The sequence below is a fragment of the Protobothrops mucrosquamatus genome, unplaced genomic scaffold (assembly GCF_001527695.2).
Source record: "Protobothrops mucrosquamatus isolate PMUCROS unplaced genomic scaffold, P.Mucros_1.0 scaffold973, whole genome shotgun sequence".
NCBI classification, from domain to species: domain Eukaryota; kingdom Metazoa; phylum Chordata; class Lepidosauria; order Squamata; family Viperidae; genus Protobothrops; species Protobothrops mucrosquamatus.
This window is the reverse complement of record NW_015387216.1, coordinates 157,820-172,315: the sequence shown is the minus strand read 5'-3', so window position 1 is coordinate 172,315 and position 14,496 is coordinate 157,820. Positions and strand designations below refer to the sequence as shown.

The 14,496-nt window shown below is 36.5% G+C and overlaps 1 protein-coding gene across 1 annotated transcript in view; it reads right to left on the bottom strand.

The window, feature by feature from the left end:
- Positions 1-1,557: 1,557 nt before the first annotated feature.
- The window catches only part of LOC107290821 (adhesion G protein-coupled receptor B3-like), a 139,273-nt gene continuing 126,334 nt past the window's right edge, over positions 1,558-14,496 (bottom strand). The window contains exons 11-13 of the mRNA XM_015819747.1: positions 14,243-14,278; positions 6,011-6,115; positions 1,558-1,749 (exon numbers count right to left, since the gene is read on the bottom strand). Coding sequence (XP_015675233.1) covers positions 1,558-1,749; positions 6,011-6,115; positions 14,243-14,278 — 333 coding nt within the window. The remainder of the gene's footprint in view (positions 1,750-6,010; positions 6,116-14,242; positions 14,279-14,496) is intronic.

The window sequence follows — 14,496 nt, the reverse complement described above, 5'->3', positions numbered from 1 at the left end:
CTCATTCCTTTCCAAGGGGAGTCACTGATACACTGGAAGGTTTGCCAACAAAGCTGCCAAACAAATTCCCAGCACTGAGGTTAAAACTGAGCAAATTAAGACTTCGCTGACCATCCTGGCAGCTATATGTTCAGTTGATATTTCTTGGAAGAGAAGGCAGTCATAAAAGACAAGACGTGACTGAACACTTCCAACCTGATGTTATGAAGTTACAGGTTTCAGGTGTTGCTTTAAATCACCATTGATAATGGTGTGGAAGGCACTACAGAAAAAAATAGCATGGCTTCCCTTCTATGGATAGTTATATATGAAGAACTGACTTTGGACCTTAAGCTTAAGGGATGCAAATGATATCTATGTTTTTATCACTTTGCACAAATTTAAGAAAATCCCAATATACATACATTTGGGAACACATATATAAGAAGAGAGAGAAGCTTAAATTTTCCTGCTCCTTTTGCACCATGGGATTTTATTTTGTCTTAACCTTTTGGTGCCAATGGAACACCATTGGCACCATTGGCACTTTTATCCACTATATGTGGATAAAAGATAAATCTTTATCCACATATAGAAAAGGACATTTTTCCAAACAGGATACCAGTGGCAGGGAATGGTAAGGGAACAAAAATCCCTATTGTGTGCACTACAATTCCAATATAGATGAGATTACCACCCAGTTTGACTAAAAAAATGTTGCAACACAATCTAATTTAATCATTTTTTTAACATATAAACCTCTCAGTCACCATAGTCTTGCAGATCTTGGGGATTCCTCTTTTCCTTTACAATTTCTGACATGAAGCAAAAATGTCTGCTTTGTTCATTGTACAAGTGTAGCAAGGATGCATGATGATGTTAGATATTCTTGCTGGATGCCCTATAGTTATAACATTCTTTCTGAAGTTTATTAAAGTACAGCTCCTGCTTGATTTATGCTGCTTCTCACTGCCTGGATTGGCTTAATATAGAAGCAGGAAGATCAAGCTGATGAGTAATCCTTTAAAAAATTCTACAGAAGAGATGAGTTTGCCCCCATAATTTATCTTCAAAACTGATAAGTGTATGAAATATATATATACATATACATATATACATATATATATACATACATATACATATTTGGGCCTACAGGGTGCACCAAACTCAAGACATATACATATGTACATATGTACATATGTACATATATACATATATACAGGGCTTTTTTTCTCGGAGAAAAGGTGGCGGAACTCAAACCTGGCCACGCCCTCATCAAACCCTAGGACCGCCCCTTTAGAGAACAGGAATGCAAGTAAAATTTGGGAGGGGCTATTTCCGGTGTGGGAGGGGCTATTTCCGGTGCGGCCGGCCCGGAAAAAGGTGCCGGAACGCCGTTCCGCCGCGTTCCNGATTGTATGAAAAGAAAACCACTGACTTCTGGCCCAGGAAGGTGCTGATATGCCTTAGCCATGGTGTCCAAACAGGCTGGGTCAGGCTTCCCAACGTCTCTGGAGCGTCAGTGCAAACAAAATGATTCTAGGGTAAGCTTTGCGCCTCAGTTTATTTCACCTTTCATTAAACCTCGGTTTGAAAATCACCTTCTTGTACATCTAAAGGCAAGTTCAGACACTTTTCCCATTCTGCTGGTCTTAGTTCTAAAGCGTCTTTTGCCTCTGAATCTAATACGTTGATGGTGGTATAATGTTGGTAATCGCTTGGGGTTTTGAAACTGTCCCAGGGACTCTTGCTGCTTCCCGCTGGATTTTCCTGTGGGAGATTTGGGGGGGGGGAACAAAAAGAAAGGGAGGGAGAGGGAGAGAAAGAGAGTGATTAAAAAAGAAAAAAGAAAATCTCCTTTTGTGTTTTAGCTTATTCAAGAAATCACATGGGAAAACCAGTCATCAGAAGATAAGCTGATTTATCTCTGTTTGACATAAGAGAAGATACCATCACTGAAGGATGTCAGCCTGGCCTATATTCAGTGTCCATTCTCTCATTCCTTTCCAAGGGGAGTCACTGATACACTGGAAGGTTTGCCAACAAAGCTGCCAAACAAATTCCCAGCACTGAGGTTAAAACTGAGCAAATTAAGACTTCGCTGACCATCCCTGGCAGCTATATGTTCAGTTGATATTTCTTGGAAGAGAAGGCAGTCATAAAAGACAAGACGTGACTGAACACTTCCAACCTGATGTTATGAAGTTACAGGTTTCAGGTGTTGCTTTAAATCACCATTGATAATGGTGTGGAAGGCCCTACAGAAAAAAATAGCATGGCTTCCCTTCTATGGATAGTTAGTTATATATGAAGAACTGACTTTGGACCTTAAGCTTAAGGGATGCAAATGATATCTATGTTTTTATCACTTTGCACAAATTTAAGAAAATCCCAATATACATACATTTGGGAACACATATATAAGAAGAGAGAGAAGCTTAAATTTTCCTGCTCCTTTTGCACCATGGGATTTTATTTTGTCTTAACCTTTTGGTGCCAATGGAACACCATTGGCACCATTGGCACTTTTATCCACTATATGTGGATAAAAGATAAATCTTTTATCCACATATAGAAAAGGACATTTTTCCAAACAGGATACCAGTGGCAGGGAATGGTAAGGGAACAAAAATCCCTATTGCGTGCACTACAGTTCCAATATAGATGAGATTACCACCCAGTTTGACTAAAAAAATGTTGCAACACAATCTAATTTAATCATTTTTTTAACATATAAACCTCTCAGTCACCATAGTCTTGCAGATCTTGGGGATTCCTCTTTTTCTTTACAATTTCTGACATGAAGCAAAAATGTCTGCTTTGTTCATTGTACAAGTGTAGCAAGGATGCATGATGATGTTAGATATTCTTGCTGGATGCCCTATAGTTATAACATTCTTTCTGAAGTTTATTAAAGTACGGCTCCTGCTTGATTTATGCTGCTTCTCACTGCCTGGATTGGCTTAATATAGAAGCAGGAAGATCAAGCTGATGAGTAATCCTTTAAAAAATTCTACAGAAGAGATGAGTTTGCCCCCATAATTTATCTTCAAAACTGATAAGTGTATGAAATATATATATACATATACATATACATATATACATATATATATACATACATATACATATTTGGGCCTACAGGGTGCACCAAACTCAAGACATATACATATGTACATATGTACATATGTACATATGTACATATATACATATATACATATATACATATATACATATATATATGTTGAGAAAAGTAGTCGAACACCGGGATAAATATAAAAACAACTGTTTAATAAACTAACAACTGTTTGATAAACTTAGATATATATATTAGATTTCATGACTATATATAGATTAGATTAGATTTCATGACTATATATATAGATTAGATTTCATGACTATATATAGATTAGATTAGATTTCATATATATATATATATATATATATGTCTTTAGTTATTCGGGTTTTCTCCCGCGTAGAATTAGAATTAGTTATTTGGGAGAAAACCCGAATAACTAAAGACCTACATACAAACACCCGCGAAAACCTCAGAAAACATATATATATATATATATATATATATATATATATATATATATATATATATATATATATATATATATATATATATATATATATAAAATTTATATACCGCCCTATCTCCCTTGCGGGACTCAGGGCGGTGAACAGGCGATACTATATATATATAGTCATGAAATTAAAGAACTAGTCATGAAATAAAAAAATATTCTAGATTGTTTTCCGTTCAGCTTTTTATGTGCTTGCACTGTGATAAACTGCCTGACAGAAGAAAAGATTGATAACCTTCTTTAATGAAGGAACAGCCACAGTATGCAAAGCAGGAGAGCTCTTAATGTGGAGAAAGTCTTACATCAGATAACAGCAGAAATGGGCCTAGCTAATCCTCAGAATTTTATATTAACATGGAATCTGTTTCTAATTTACACAAAAGCTAATGAATCATTTGCTAACAATCTTTTAAGAGAAGCTTAATATTAATCCACTGGAGTTTCATTTTAACATGGTGCTGAAGGCACCTATCACCCTAGCTGCTCTTAAATTCGCAGCATTCTGTACATAAGGCAGAAATGTAGGTTTATTTAAAATTTATTTATTTCATTTGTACATTATGATGTAATTGAATTGCTTTATGAGTGAAAAATATAGAAAAAAGTTCAATTGTTTTTGCTAATATTATATAAACGACAATACCCATCCATATTATTTAATCACAATCACTTTTATTGGCGGTATTTTTTGCATTTGATTGCTAAAGTTGTAGGCTGTCTTTGTATTTGACTTTGCTAAATTAAGAGGGACAGACCCCTGGAGCATATACAAAGAATCAGTTTCATCTGCTGTCTTCCAGATGGCACAAACTGTGTTGACATAAATTTGCTCTGCCCCTATAGTTGATCTTAGGCCTGCCTCATTAGTGAAACTTGTGACTGGTGTTGTCCTAGTAAATGATTGTGGAAGTAGTTAAGGTGCTAAATAGGTCTCCCTGCTGGTGGGCAAAACATTCATCAATTGCTCTCCCTAATCTTGGGGATGGAGACAGCATTGGCTGGGAGAAGAATGGTGAGCTCAGTCATCTGTCAGAATTTGATCTGATCTGGAGGAGTAGTCCCAGTAAACCAGAGTTTTTACCCATGCCTTGTGTTGCTTCCAGGGCCTGATGCACATTCATTCATTCATTCATTCATTCATTCATTCATTCATTCATTCATTGTATGGCATATCTCAAACATGGACTGTGTGTGTGTGTGTGTGTGTGTGTGTATGTGTAAACATTTCACCTAGATTAGAAAACACAATAAAATATAAATGTTAAAAAGATCTATGTTCAAATGCCAATGTCTAGGTCAGGGGTAGGCAACCTTGGCTCTTTTATGACTTGTGGACTTCAACTCCCAGAATTCCTGAGTCAGCCATGCTGGAGTGCAGCATTGTTTATATTAAAACGAGTCAGTATCCCCACTGTGCACCCTGTGTTGTTGTGCTACATTGGGATATATTGCTATATTGCCATGCTATATTGTGGTAACTAGGAATCCTGTGATAAGCAGTGCCATATGCCACTATACCATAACCTACCATCTCTCTCTCTCTCTCTCTCTCTCTCTCTCTCTCTCACACACACACACACACACACACACACACACACTCGTGCACAATCTCTTCATCTATATCACATTAAATGACAAAAAGCAACACGTCACTAAAAGGCGAATAAGGGGTTTTTAAAAATCTGAATGGTTGAGAATAAGGTATTTGCCATGATACTACTTGCAATTCAAAAGAATTTGGAATATCACTGCTGAGAAGATTCTATCAATTTATCTCTAAAGCAGGGACACTAAGAAAGTTTCTAAAGATTATAATGCAAAGGATGGTTGTTTCTTAATGGAATAACTCTTCTATTTCAAATAATTATGGTATATGGAGGTAACTACCAATTCTTTGAGTTCTGCTTGGAAATTGACAAAAGTAAAATATGTTTACTTTTGGTAGAAGTAGATGACATTTTTAAGCAACAATTTAAGAGTTAAATTTTAAGCTATCTAAAATTTCTGAATAGTTTTCAAACACCATTATATATATAACGTTCATAATACTAGATGTCATAATTAATGCTAGCATAACAACTATGAACATTAGAACAATTATAATCTAATATTCATAGTATTACACAAGCACTACAAATATTAGAAGAACTATGGAAGGTGATTAGTTGGGATATCTCCCTTTATAAGGATATTTATAAGAGTATTCGATAAGCAATGGATTTGAACTATGTTTTCTAAATCTGCCCTTATCACTAGCAGCTGAGCTTTATGAATAATATTCTACTTCTTGGATATTTTTCATTAACTTACGTTAAGTAATATAAACTTTTTTGAATATATTATCTTAAATTTATGGTTTCCACACTCCCCCCGCAACAGTTCAAAAAAAAAATATAGGGCATTCTTGCATAAGTGGAGGTTAAAATTATATATTCCATACTTACCATACTTCCTGATTTTGGTACATCTCTAAATCTGTCTAGTGTCTGAAATTTCTGATTTAATTCTTGAAACAGTTCCATGTGTCTCTTCCTCGTATGCATGACCTTCTGTAAAAATGGAATATAATTGCTTAATACTTATAATGAGCATATTTTTCAAACAACCATTATTTCCTCCAACATAACAAAGTAAATTGAATTTAGCTGGGCTGTCTCTTGCTTGAGATACAAGACGTGGACATGAAACAGGCCATGTCATATTTGATCTGTATTGTGTATCGTTGGAATTGGAGGGCTGTTTCTCCCCTGCCCTTTCTGGAATTGCCACAAAACAATGCTGGGGTTTTTTTGTGCTTCTGAAGATGCATCATCACAAGAAGAGAAGTACCACTACGAATGATCTTCTTTGTTTAACGGTTAAAATTAGTTTTAAAGAAATGAGCTTTTTCTGGGAGAAGGTCCATACCAGGGGTAGGCAATCTTGTCTCTTTTATGACTCGTGGACTTCAACTTCCAGAATTCTTGAGCCAGCCAAGCTGACTCAGGAATTCTGGGAGTTGAAGTCCACGAGTCATAAAAGAGACAAGATTGCCTACCCCTGGTCCATACTGAGAATCTGGAAGATCCAATAGTTATATATGTTTCTGATCAGCAAAATATCCATCTGAATTTTTGTGGAATAGGAAAGGCAGCCACTATTTTGAGACCGGTGACAAGAAGGATTACAGGTAGTCCTCGACTTACAACAGTTCATTTAGTGGCCGTTCAAAGTTACAATGGCATGGGAAAGAAAGTGATTTATGACCATTTTCCACACTTACGACCACTGCAGCATCCCCATGGTCACCTGATCAAAATTCAGATGCTTGGCAACTGGTTCATATTTATGATGGGTGTGGGGTCCCGGGGTCACGTGACTCCCTCTTGACAAGCAAAGTCAATGGGGGGAATCCCGATTCGCTTAACAACCGGGTTACTAACTTAACCATTGCAGCGATTCACTTAACAACAGTGGCAAGAAAGGTCATAAAATGGGGCAAAACTCACTTAGCAACTGGCTTGCCCAGTGGAAAATTGGGGCTCAATTGTGGTTGTAAGTCGAGGACTACCTGTATATTGAACAGGGAGATTTTTTAAGCTAACGTCAATGAGTGAACTCTTCTTCTGCTATCACAATTCTAATGCCATGGAAACGACACGGGAAACCACTCAGCATAAGAAGGGAGTCCTCCCACTCCTGCCTCTGCCTTCCTAGAAACAAAGCAAGAAGACAGTCTCTCCTGGGACTCCTACAGAGCATTAGAGGTTCTGCTTGGAAAGAGAGGGGGAGCAGAAAACGTTAATTCTGGGAATCTTCATTTTGGGCTCACTCTGTAGGGACAGGCAGAACAGAAATGGGATTATTCCCCAATGACCTCTTTCTTATTAATCACTGGCACCCCCCAAAAAATTATCATTACTTAGAAGTGGGATGCACACTTATAATGCCTGTGTAGGATATGGCTACGTATCTCCTTTTTGGTAAGATCATAATTAAATTATGAGTAATACTTCGGATTCAAATAGCAGAGGAAAAGGGTGATCAGAACAATAAATTTCAGCATTATAGTCTTAATTTTTCATGCTGAAGGAAGTGTCATATTTCATGATGTGGGCATGCAATTTATAAACCAGTTAACCCCAGTAGGATGGTGAGATGCTTCTTGAAGAGCAGCATATGCAGTGGAGAAAGCTGACCTAAATTTATGGACATCTCACCCAAATGACCTTCTGGAGATTTGTGAAAATAGCAATTTTAAAACTTCTCAGGAGCATACTCAGCGCTACAGATATGCATGAAGACATAGGTATATGTTTGTTTGTTTGTTTTAAAAAAAAACACCCAATTGCTCATTCAGAATGATTGTCTGCTAGATAAGCCTCATGGTAAGAAATAGCTTTGAAAGAAACTTAGCAAAGGAGCATAAACAAGTATAGTAAAATGTGGAACCCCTTTTGCCATTTTATACATACTTCTTAGACTAGAAATGTCACTTAGAGCAGCTATAAGGAGGATTAGAATTATGACTTGTAAGGTGGCTTCAAGCATAAAGGCACACAAGATGTGGTGATTTCATATGACAACAGTCACTTTTTTGAGAATTAAATTTTGTTTAATTTGGGTTACAATGGACATCCCTGAGGGCAGCATGAGTGCAGTGATAGTGGAAGGCATCATGCTGACAATCTCTGGCTTATGTAGTGATCCTTATAAGCTTTGGGTCTATTTAAAAGAGAACAACAAGGGGAAAAGTTCTGAATCAATATAGACAGAATAGTATACAAGGAGCCCCCTTCCTCAAGATCTCTGCATGCCTGGCTGCCTTTAACACAGAGGTCTGAAAAGGGGTATTTGGCCAACTGAGCTTACAAATTTGTGATTGGGAACCAATTTACTACTGAATATTCAGTTCTTACCACTGTATCTCTAAGACAAGCTTAAGTCTACACTTAATTTTACTCAAAAACAATTGATTAGCCACTTAAACAATTGCATTTCATAATTTTTTATTATTGATTTTGAAGGAAGCTAAGTGAGTTGGTAAGTGGACGATATATTTGGCAGAAATCAAAAGGATTATGGCTACATTCAATATAGTAAACCATGGTTAACACATGGGTTAAAATAAATGAATAGCTTGTGTTTTCCAGATTTTGAAGGGAATTGGAAATTTTTTAACTGCTTTAAATATATTTTAAGATTACACCACTATTTCTGAGTATTTTCACTTCAAAATGGTGAGAAGCTGAATCCTCATTTGTTACTAATTATAGTTAGTGATAGCTCTAAAGTTTCAAGAAATGCCTCAGGTCCTGCTTTGCTCTTGAGTTGCCTAATCTCTAGTATATAAGAACTGTGCAAAGGTGTTAGGCAGTTGTGCAAAAATGCAGTAAATTAAGAATACTTTCAGAAATAGAAGTGTTAATGGTTTATTTTATCAATTAACAAAGTGGAAAATAAGTGAACAGAAGAGAAATCCAATGGTGTGACCACCGTTTGCCTTCAAAATAGCACCAGGTCTTCTAGGTACACTTGCACACAGTTTTTGAAGGAATGTGGCAATATCCCTTCAAGGTTGTTCCAAACATCTTGGAGAACGAACCACAGATGTTCTGTGAACGTAGGCTGCCTCAAATCTTTCTGTCTCTTCATGTAATCCCAAACAGACTCAATGATGTTGAGATCAGGGCTCTGTAGGGGCCAAACTATCACTTCAAGAACTCCTTGTTCTTCTTTATGCTGAAGGTAGTTCTTAATGATATTGGCTGTATGTTTGGGGCCATTATCCTGCTTCAGAATAAATTTAGGGCCAATCACACGCCTCCCCGGTGGTATGGCATGAGGGTTAAGTATCTTCCTCTACTTCTCAGCATTGAGGACACTATTGATCCCAACCAAATCTCCATTTACAGAAATGCAGTCCCAAACTCCACCATACTTCACTGTTGCCTGTAGACCAGACATGTCAAACTCGCGACGTCACGTGACATCGCACAACGTATCGGAGCTTTTTTGCCATTGCTGGCAATGGGGTGGGTGCGGCTCCGGTATGATGAAACCGGCCCGCGGGCCTACAGTTTGATACCCCTGCTGTAGACACTCGTGTATTGCTCTCTGGACCCTTGGTGAGCAAACTGCCTCCTGCTACAGCCAAATATTTCAAATTTTGATTCTTCAGTCCAGAGCACATGCTGCCATTTTTCTGCGGCCAAGTTCCTATGTTTTCATGCATAGTTGAGTCGCTTAGTCTTGTTTCCATGTCGGAGGTATGGCTTTTTGGCTACAATTCTTCCATAAAGACCACATCTGGCCAGGCTACTCTGTACAGTTTCCTTAGCCGACCACTGCGTCTATAGTCCTCAATCTTGCCCATTTCTTTGTGCTTGAACACCACATCTTGAAACCCTAGTCTGCTTTGAAATCTTTGCTTGGGAGAGACCTTGCTGGTGCAGTATAACTACTTTTTGTCTTATTCTTGTGCTCAGTTTTACCATGGTGTATGACCTGTGACCTGAAACCTGACCTTAGTAGCAGAGTTTGGCTATTCACTCAGTTTTAAGCCTACTACACAGCTGTTTCCGATTCAGTTAATGACTGTGTTTCAACCTAGATATGAAATGGATGATCGTTAGCACCTGCCTGGTATAATTGGTTAATCATACACTGGACTCTAATCCTACAAAATCCCTGACTTAGTGCAAGTGTAAGAATTAATGCTGTTTTGAAGGCAAAAGGTGGTCACACCAAATATTGATTTGATTGGAATTTCTCTTCTGTTCATTTACTTTCCATTTTGTTAACTGACAAAAAATAAACTGAGCCGTATATAAATTTAGTAAAAGAAATGGCTGATTGAGAGCCTCCCAGAGTTCAACATAAGATGAACACATATATATGCATACATACATACATACATATTCATACCATATACTGTGTATGTATGTGTGTGTATGTATATGTGCATACACACACACACATACACAAATATGCTTTAAATAACATAACCAAACCTCCCCAATCTGCCACCCATTCTAACCCAAGGCCTTTGGAAAGGGCCACATTTTAAGGCTCTTTTCAACATGACCACATGTATTTCAGGGTGAATGGTATGCCAAAGGGCATATGCTGAGATAGAGAAGGCAGATCTCCCTCTTTTCCAAATTACAAAATAATATACAGGGAGTTTCTTGTTTGACAAATATGGTTATTTGGCCAATTGGCTCTGTGTTCTTCTTCTACTCAATAGAGATATCTGCCCCCATGCTGAGCACACGACAGATGTGGGATTATGACAGATACTGTATGTAAAATATGTATGATATATGTATGCTCTATATTTAAATACCAAATTCTACAGCAGCAGCAACGGGTAAAATCTGGTGAAATATCTGCACTTTGGCTGAGAAGTCAAATATGGGTGAAAGATAAAGGTGAACAGAATGTTTTTACATGTTCACAGGAGCAGTGATGAAGTCTCTGTCTTAGTGGTAAGAAGAATGTCTTCAAATCAGTTGCCATAGAGAAAAATGCTAAGAAAGAGAACCGCGCAGAATATTTGACCTTTTCTGACTCACAAAATCTACTTGGTATTGTGATTATGTAGTTTCTCCTGATATGCTCAGGAAAAAAAAAGTTATAATTGCTTTTTGGTACTTGATTTTGGTACTTGATGTTTCACTGTCTTTCTATTGAGTACACCATTTTATCAAGATTGTTAAGTGGATGGTTTCTAGTCTATTTCTTCTTTGGGCACAGGCAAAATATGTGTAAAAATAGGTTTGTAATTTTTAAATCTTCCAAATAAAACTCCTCCCCCTTTATTTAGAAAAAGAAGAATGCTTGCATGGGTATTGCAGTACAAGTGGGAAGAAGGAGAGGGCTGTTGGATGTGTCTGATTATCATGTATAAGAACACAGTACTGGAAATCAGAAAGTGGGGCCAGCAGATGCAGTAACCCTTTTGTTTCCCAGCTTTCCTTCTCCACTTATATCACCAGAATGGTTTTCACTGAACTAGTGTTTCCAAATTATGTTATGAATACTCCCTTGGGAAGACTACTCTTTTAAAAGCAGTCTCAAAACATATCAGTTTCTTCTGAGGTAAAGGCCGGGTCTCTGTTTCCTCAAGGACCTTTAGAAGAATGGAGTAATTTATTTATTTCTATTTATTTATTAAATGTATATGCTGCCCATTTCAATAAAGTGACTCTAACCATTTTCCCAGTTGTAATGTATGGCTGTGAGAATTGGACCATAAGGAAGGCTGAACGCCAAAGAATGGATGCTTTCAAGTTGTGCTATTGGAGAAGACTCTTGCGAGTCCTTTGGGCTTCAAGGAGATCAAGACAGTCCTTCCTAAAGGAAATCAACCCTGACTGTCCTTTGGAAGGGCAGATACTGAAGCTGAAACTCAAATACTTTGGCCACCTAATGAGAAGAGAGGACTCACTGGAAAAGAATCTGATGTGTGGAAAGACTGAAGGCAAAAGGAGAAGAAGGAGATGGCAGAGGATGAGATGGTTAGATAAATGCCATCAACAGTGAACATGAGTTTGGGCAAACTTCTGGGAGATAGTGGTGGATGGAGGGGGGTCTGGCATACTGTAGTCCATAAGGTCGCAAAGAGTTGGACATGACTTAGCAACTTAACAACAACAAATTACTAGAGAGAAGGTTCATCTATTTATTTGTGCTTCTAGAATTGGTCTGAGCAGAATCCTATAGGAGGATAGATTGCTTGGAAGGCTATAAATATTTTGGTCTAGTGGTTAAGACATCAGATCCAATTTGGTCTAGTGGTTAAGTTACCAGGGTAGAAACTAGGAGACTGTGAGTTCTAGTCCTGCCTTAGGCAGGAAAAATAGCTGGGTGACTTTGGGCCAGTCACTCTGTCTCTCAGCCCATCTCACATCATAGGATTGTGGTGGGGAAAACAGGAGGAGAAAGGAATATTAGGTATATTTGCTGCCTTTTGTTACTTATAAAAATAATGAATGTGGGATAAAAAATAAAATCCAAAAATTAATTAATTAAACATTTCACATCTGAACCATGGTTTTGCATGCCAGAAGATGTTCACATAGAAAGGTGATACGAGCTACTTAAAATGTTTGACAGATTTACAGTGCATTTTTTAAAATCACCCTCATGAAATGTCTTCCCTTAACTTACTTTTCTTGCAGGTTTTAATAATGCAATTATTAAAATACCATATGTTTTTAGTAAAGGATTTTTTTAAAAAAAAATACATTTCATTATGAGATAAATGGTAATTCTCAACTTAGGTTATTTTCTCAACTGCGGGAATATTTGTGCGTAGTATTATCTTCTATTATGTGCTGCTGTTTGTTTATTCACATTAATATGAATGATTATTCTGGTATTAATGAGTATAAATGATGATAAAGTGGTCCTAAGAATATGTTGAATACGCAAGCTTTCAGTTTCACACAATTAATTATAATTGTTCCGGTTAGTGTGAACAGGAAGTGTTAGGCATAAAAAAAAAGATTCCACACATTCTATATATTTAAATGAACTGAAGAAGAATACTCTGTTCTGAATAAATACACATGCTTCTCAGTCCTAAATCTTAATGTCTATCATGTAGAGAAACCAATGGCAATTATTTTTAATTAAAGAATGAAGTTGTTAGGTTCTAACCGGTTACATTTTGCTGATCAGGTACATCAATTTTTCACAATGAGAAAGTATGTTTAGGTCATTTGTTCAGTTAAGTTTAAATTCTGATAAACTAAGCAAAACAAAACATATGCATTTAGAAACATATAGTACTACATAATTAAAACTGACCTGAGAGAATAAAAACTTCCAAAACTTAAAAATTCTAGAAGAGCAACTATATAGGCCATCATAACTTAAGGACTGAATATTTAGTCTGCCTTCAACCACCCAAGTTTAATAGAAGACACTTGGTTACTTAATAAGACTTTAGGTCCAATCCTAACCATTCCATGAATAATTTCATCTGAGCAATTTCAGAGTATTTTCCCCAAATATATTTGGAGATAATATTACTCTATGTACAGTACATGCCTCTTTTATAGCAAGTACCTCTCTTATACATAGCAACTTTCTGCAACATGGTGCTTTCTGGGTCCTTATATACCTGTCATGGGTCAGTGGGAAATATATGATAATACTTGATCTTTACCCTTTTATGTGATTGCTTTTAAATTAACCTGACTTTTAATTACTTGGAAGGAAAGGAATTATATTATCTCTATATTCATGTGTTTAAATAGGTGAATGAATTTAAAAGTCCATAGTCCAACCCGTCCCCCAAGAATGTTGTAAGAAAGATGGGATTCCCAAATTAATATACAAGGAGGCAATCTGTGTAGGAATAAAATGATATGAAATGGGCTAAGGAAATAGAATTGTGATGATATCAAAACAAAAGAAAACAAACAAAAGGTGTTTGTTTTTTTTGAAAAAGGATTATCATCTAAAAAAATACACACCATGGAAGGAAAAAAAAGGTTAGGGAATAGATTTCAGTAGTACAGTTTTTTAAAAACACACACACAAAAGAATGTTTTACCTTATAATTAAAAGCATTGATTATTGTTTGTAAATGCTAAATTAAAGTATATTTAAACAAATATCTCTTATTCATCATGATTTGAATCAAATACATACTGGCTGAATATAAGTAGTATAGGGACACTTACTTCAAAGTCGAGGTCAGAATAACGTGATTTTCTCCTCTGTTAAATATTAGTAGAAAACAAAACAAACAAAACCACATATTAATTTAACTGAGCATCAATACAGTAACAATGCTGCATTTGTTTTGGATAATATTTATTTATTGACTTACTTAATGGAACTTCTATCTATGGTATTCTAATTGAGCAGTATTCTGCCCAGTTTTTGATGGAATATTTGAATTGTATATATCATATTTTTTATCATATTTAAAATG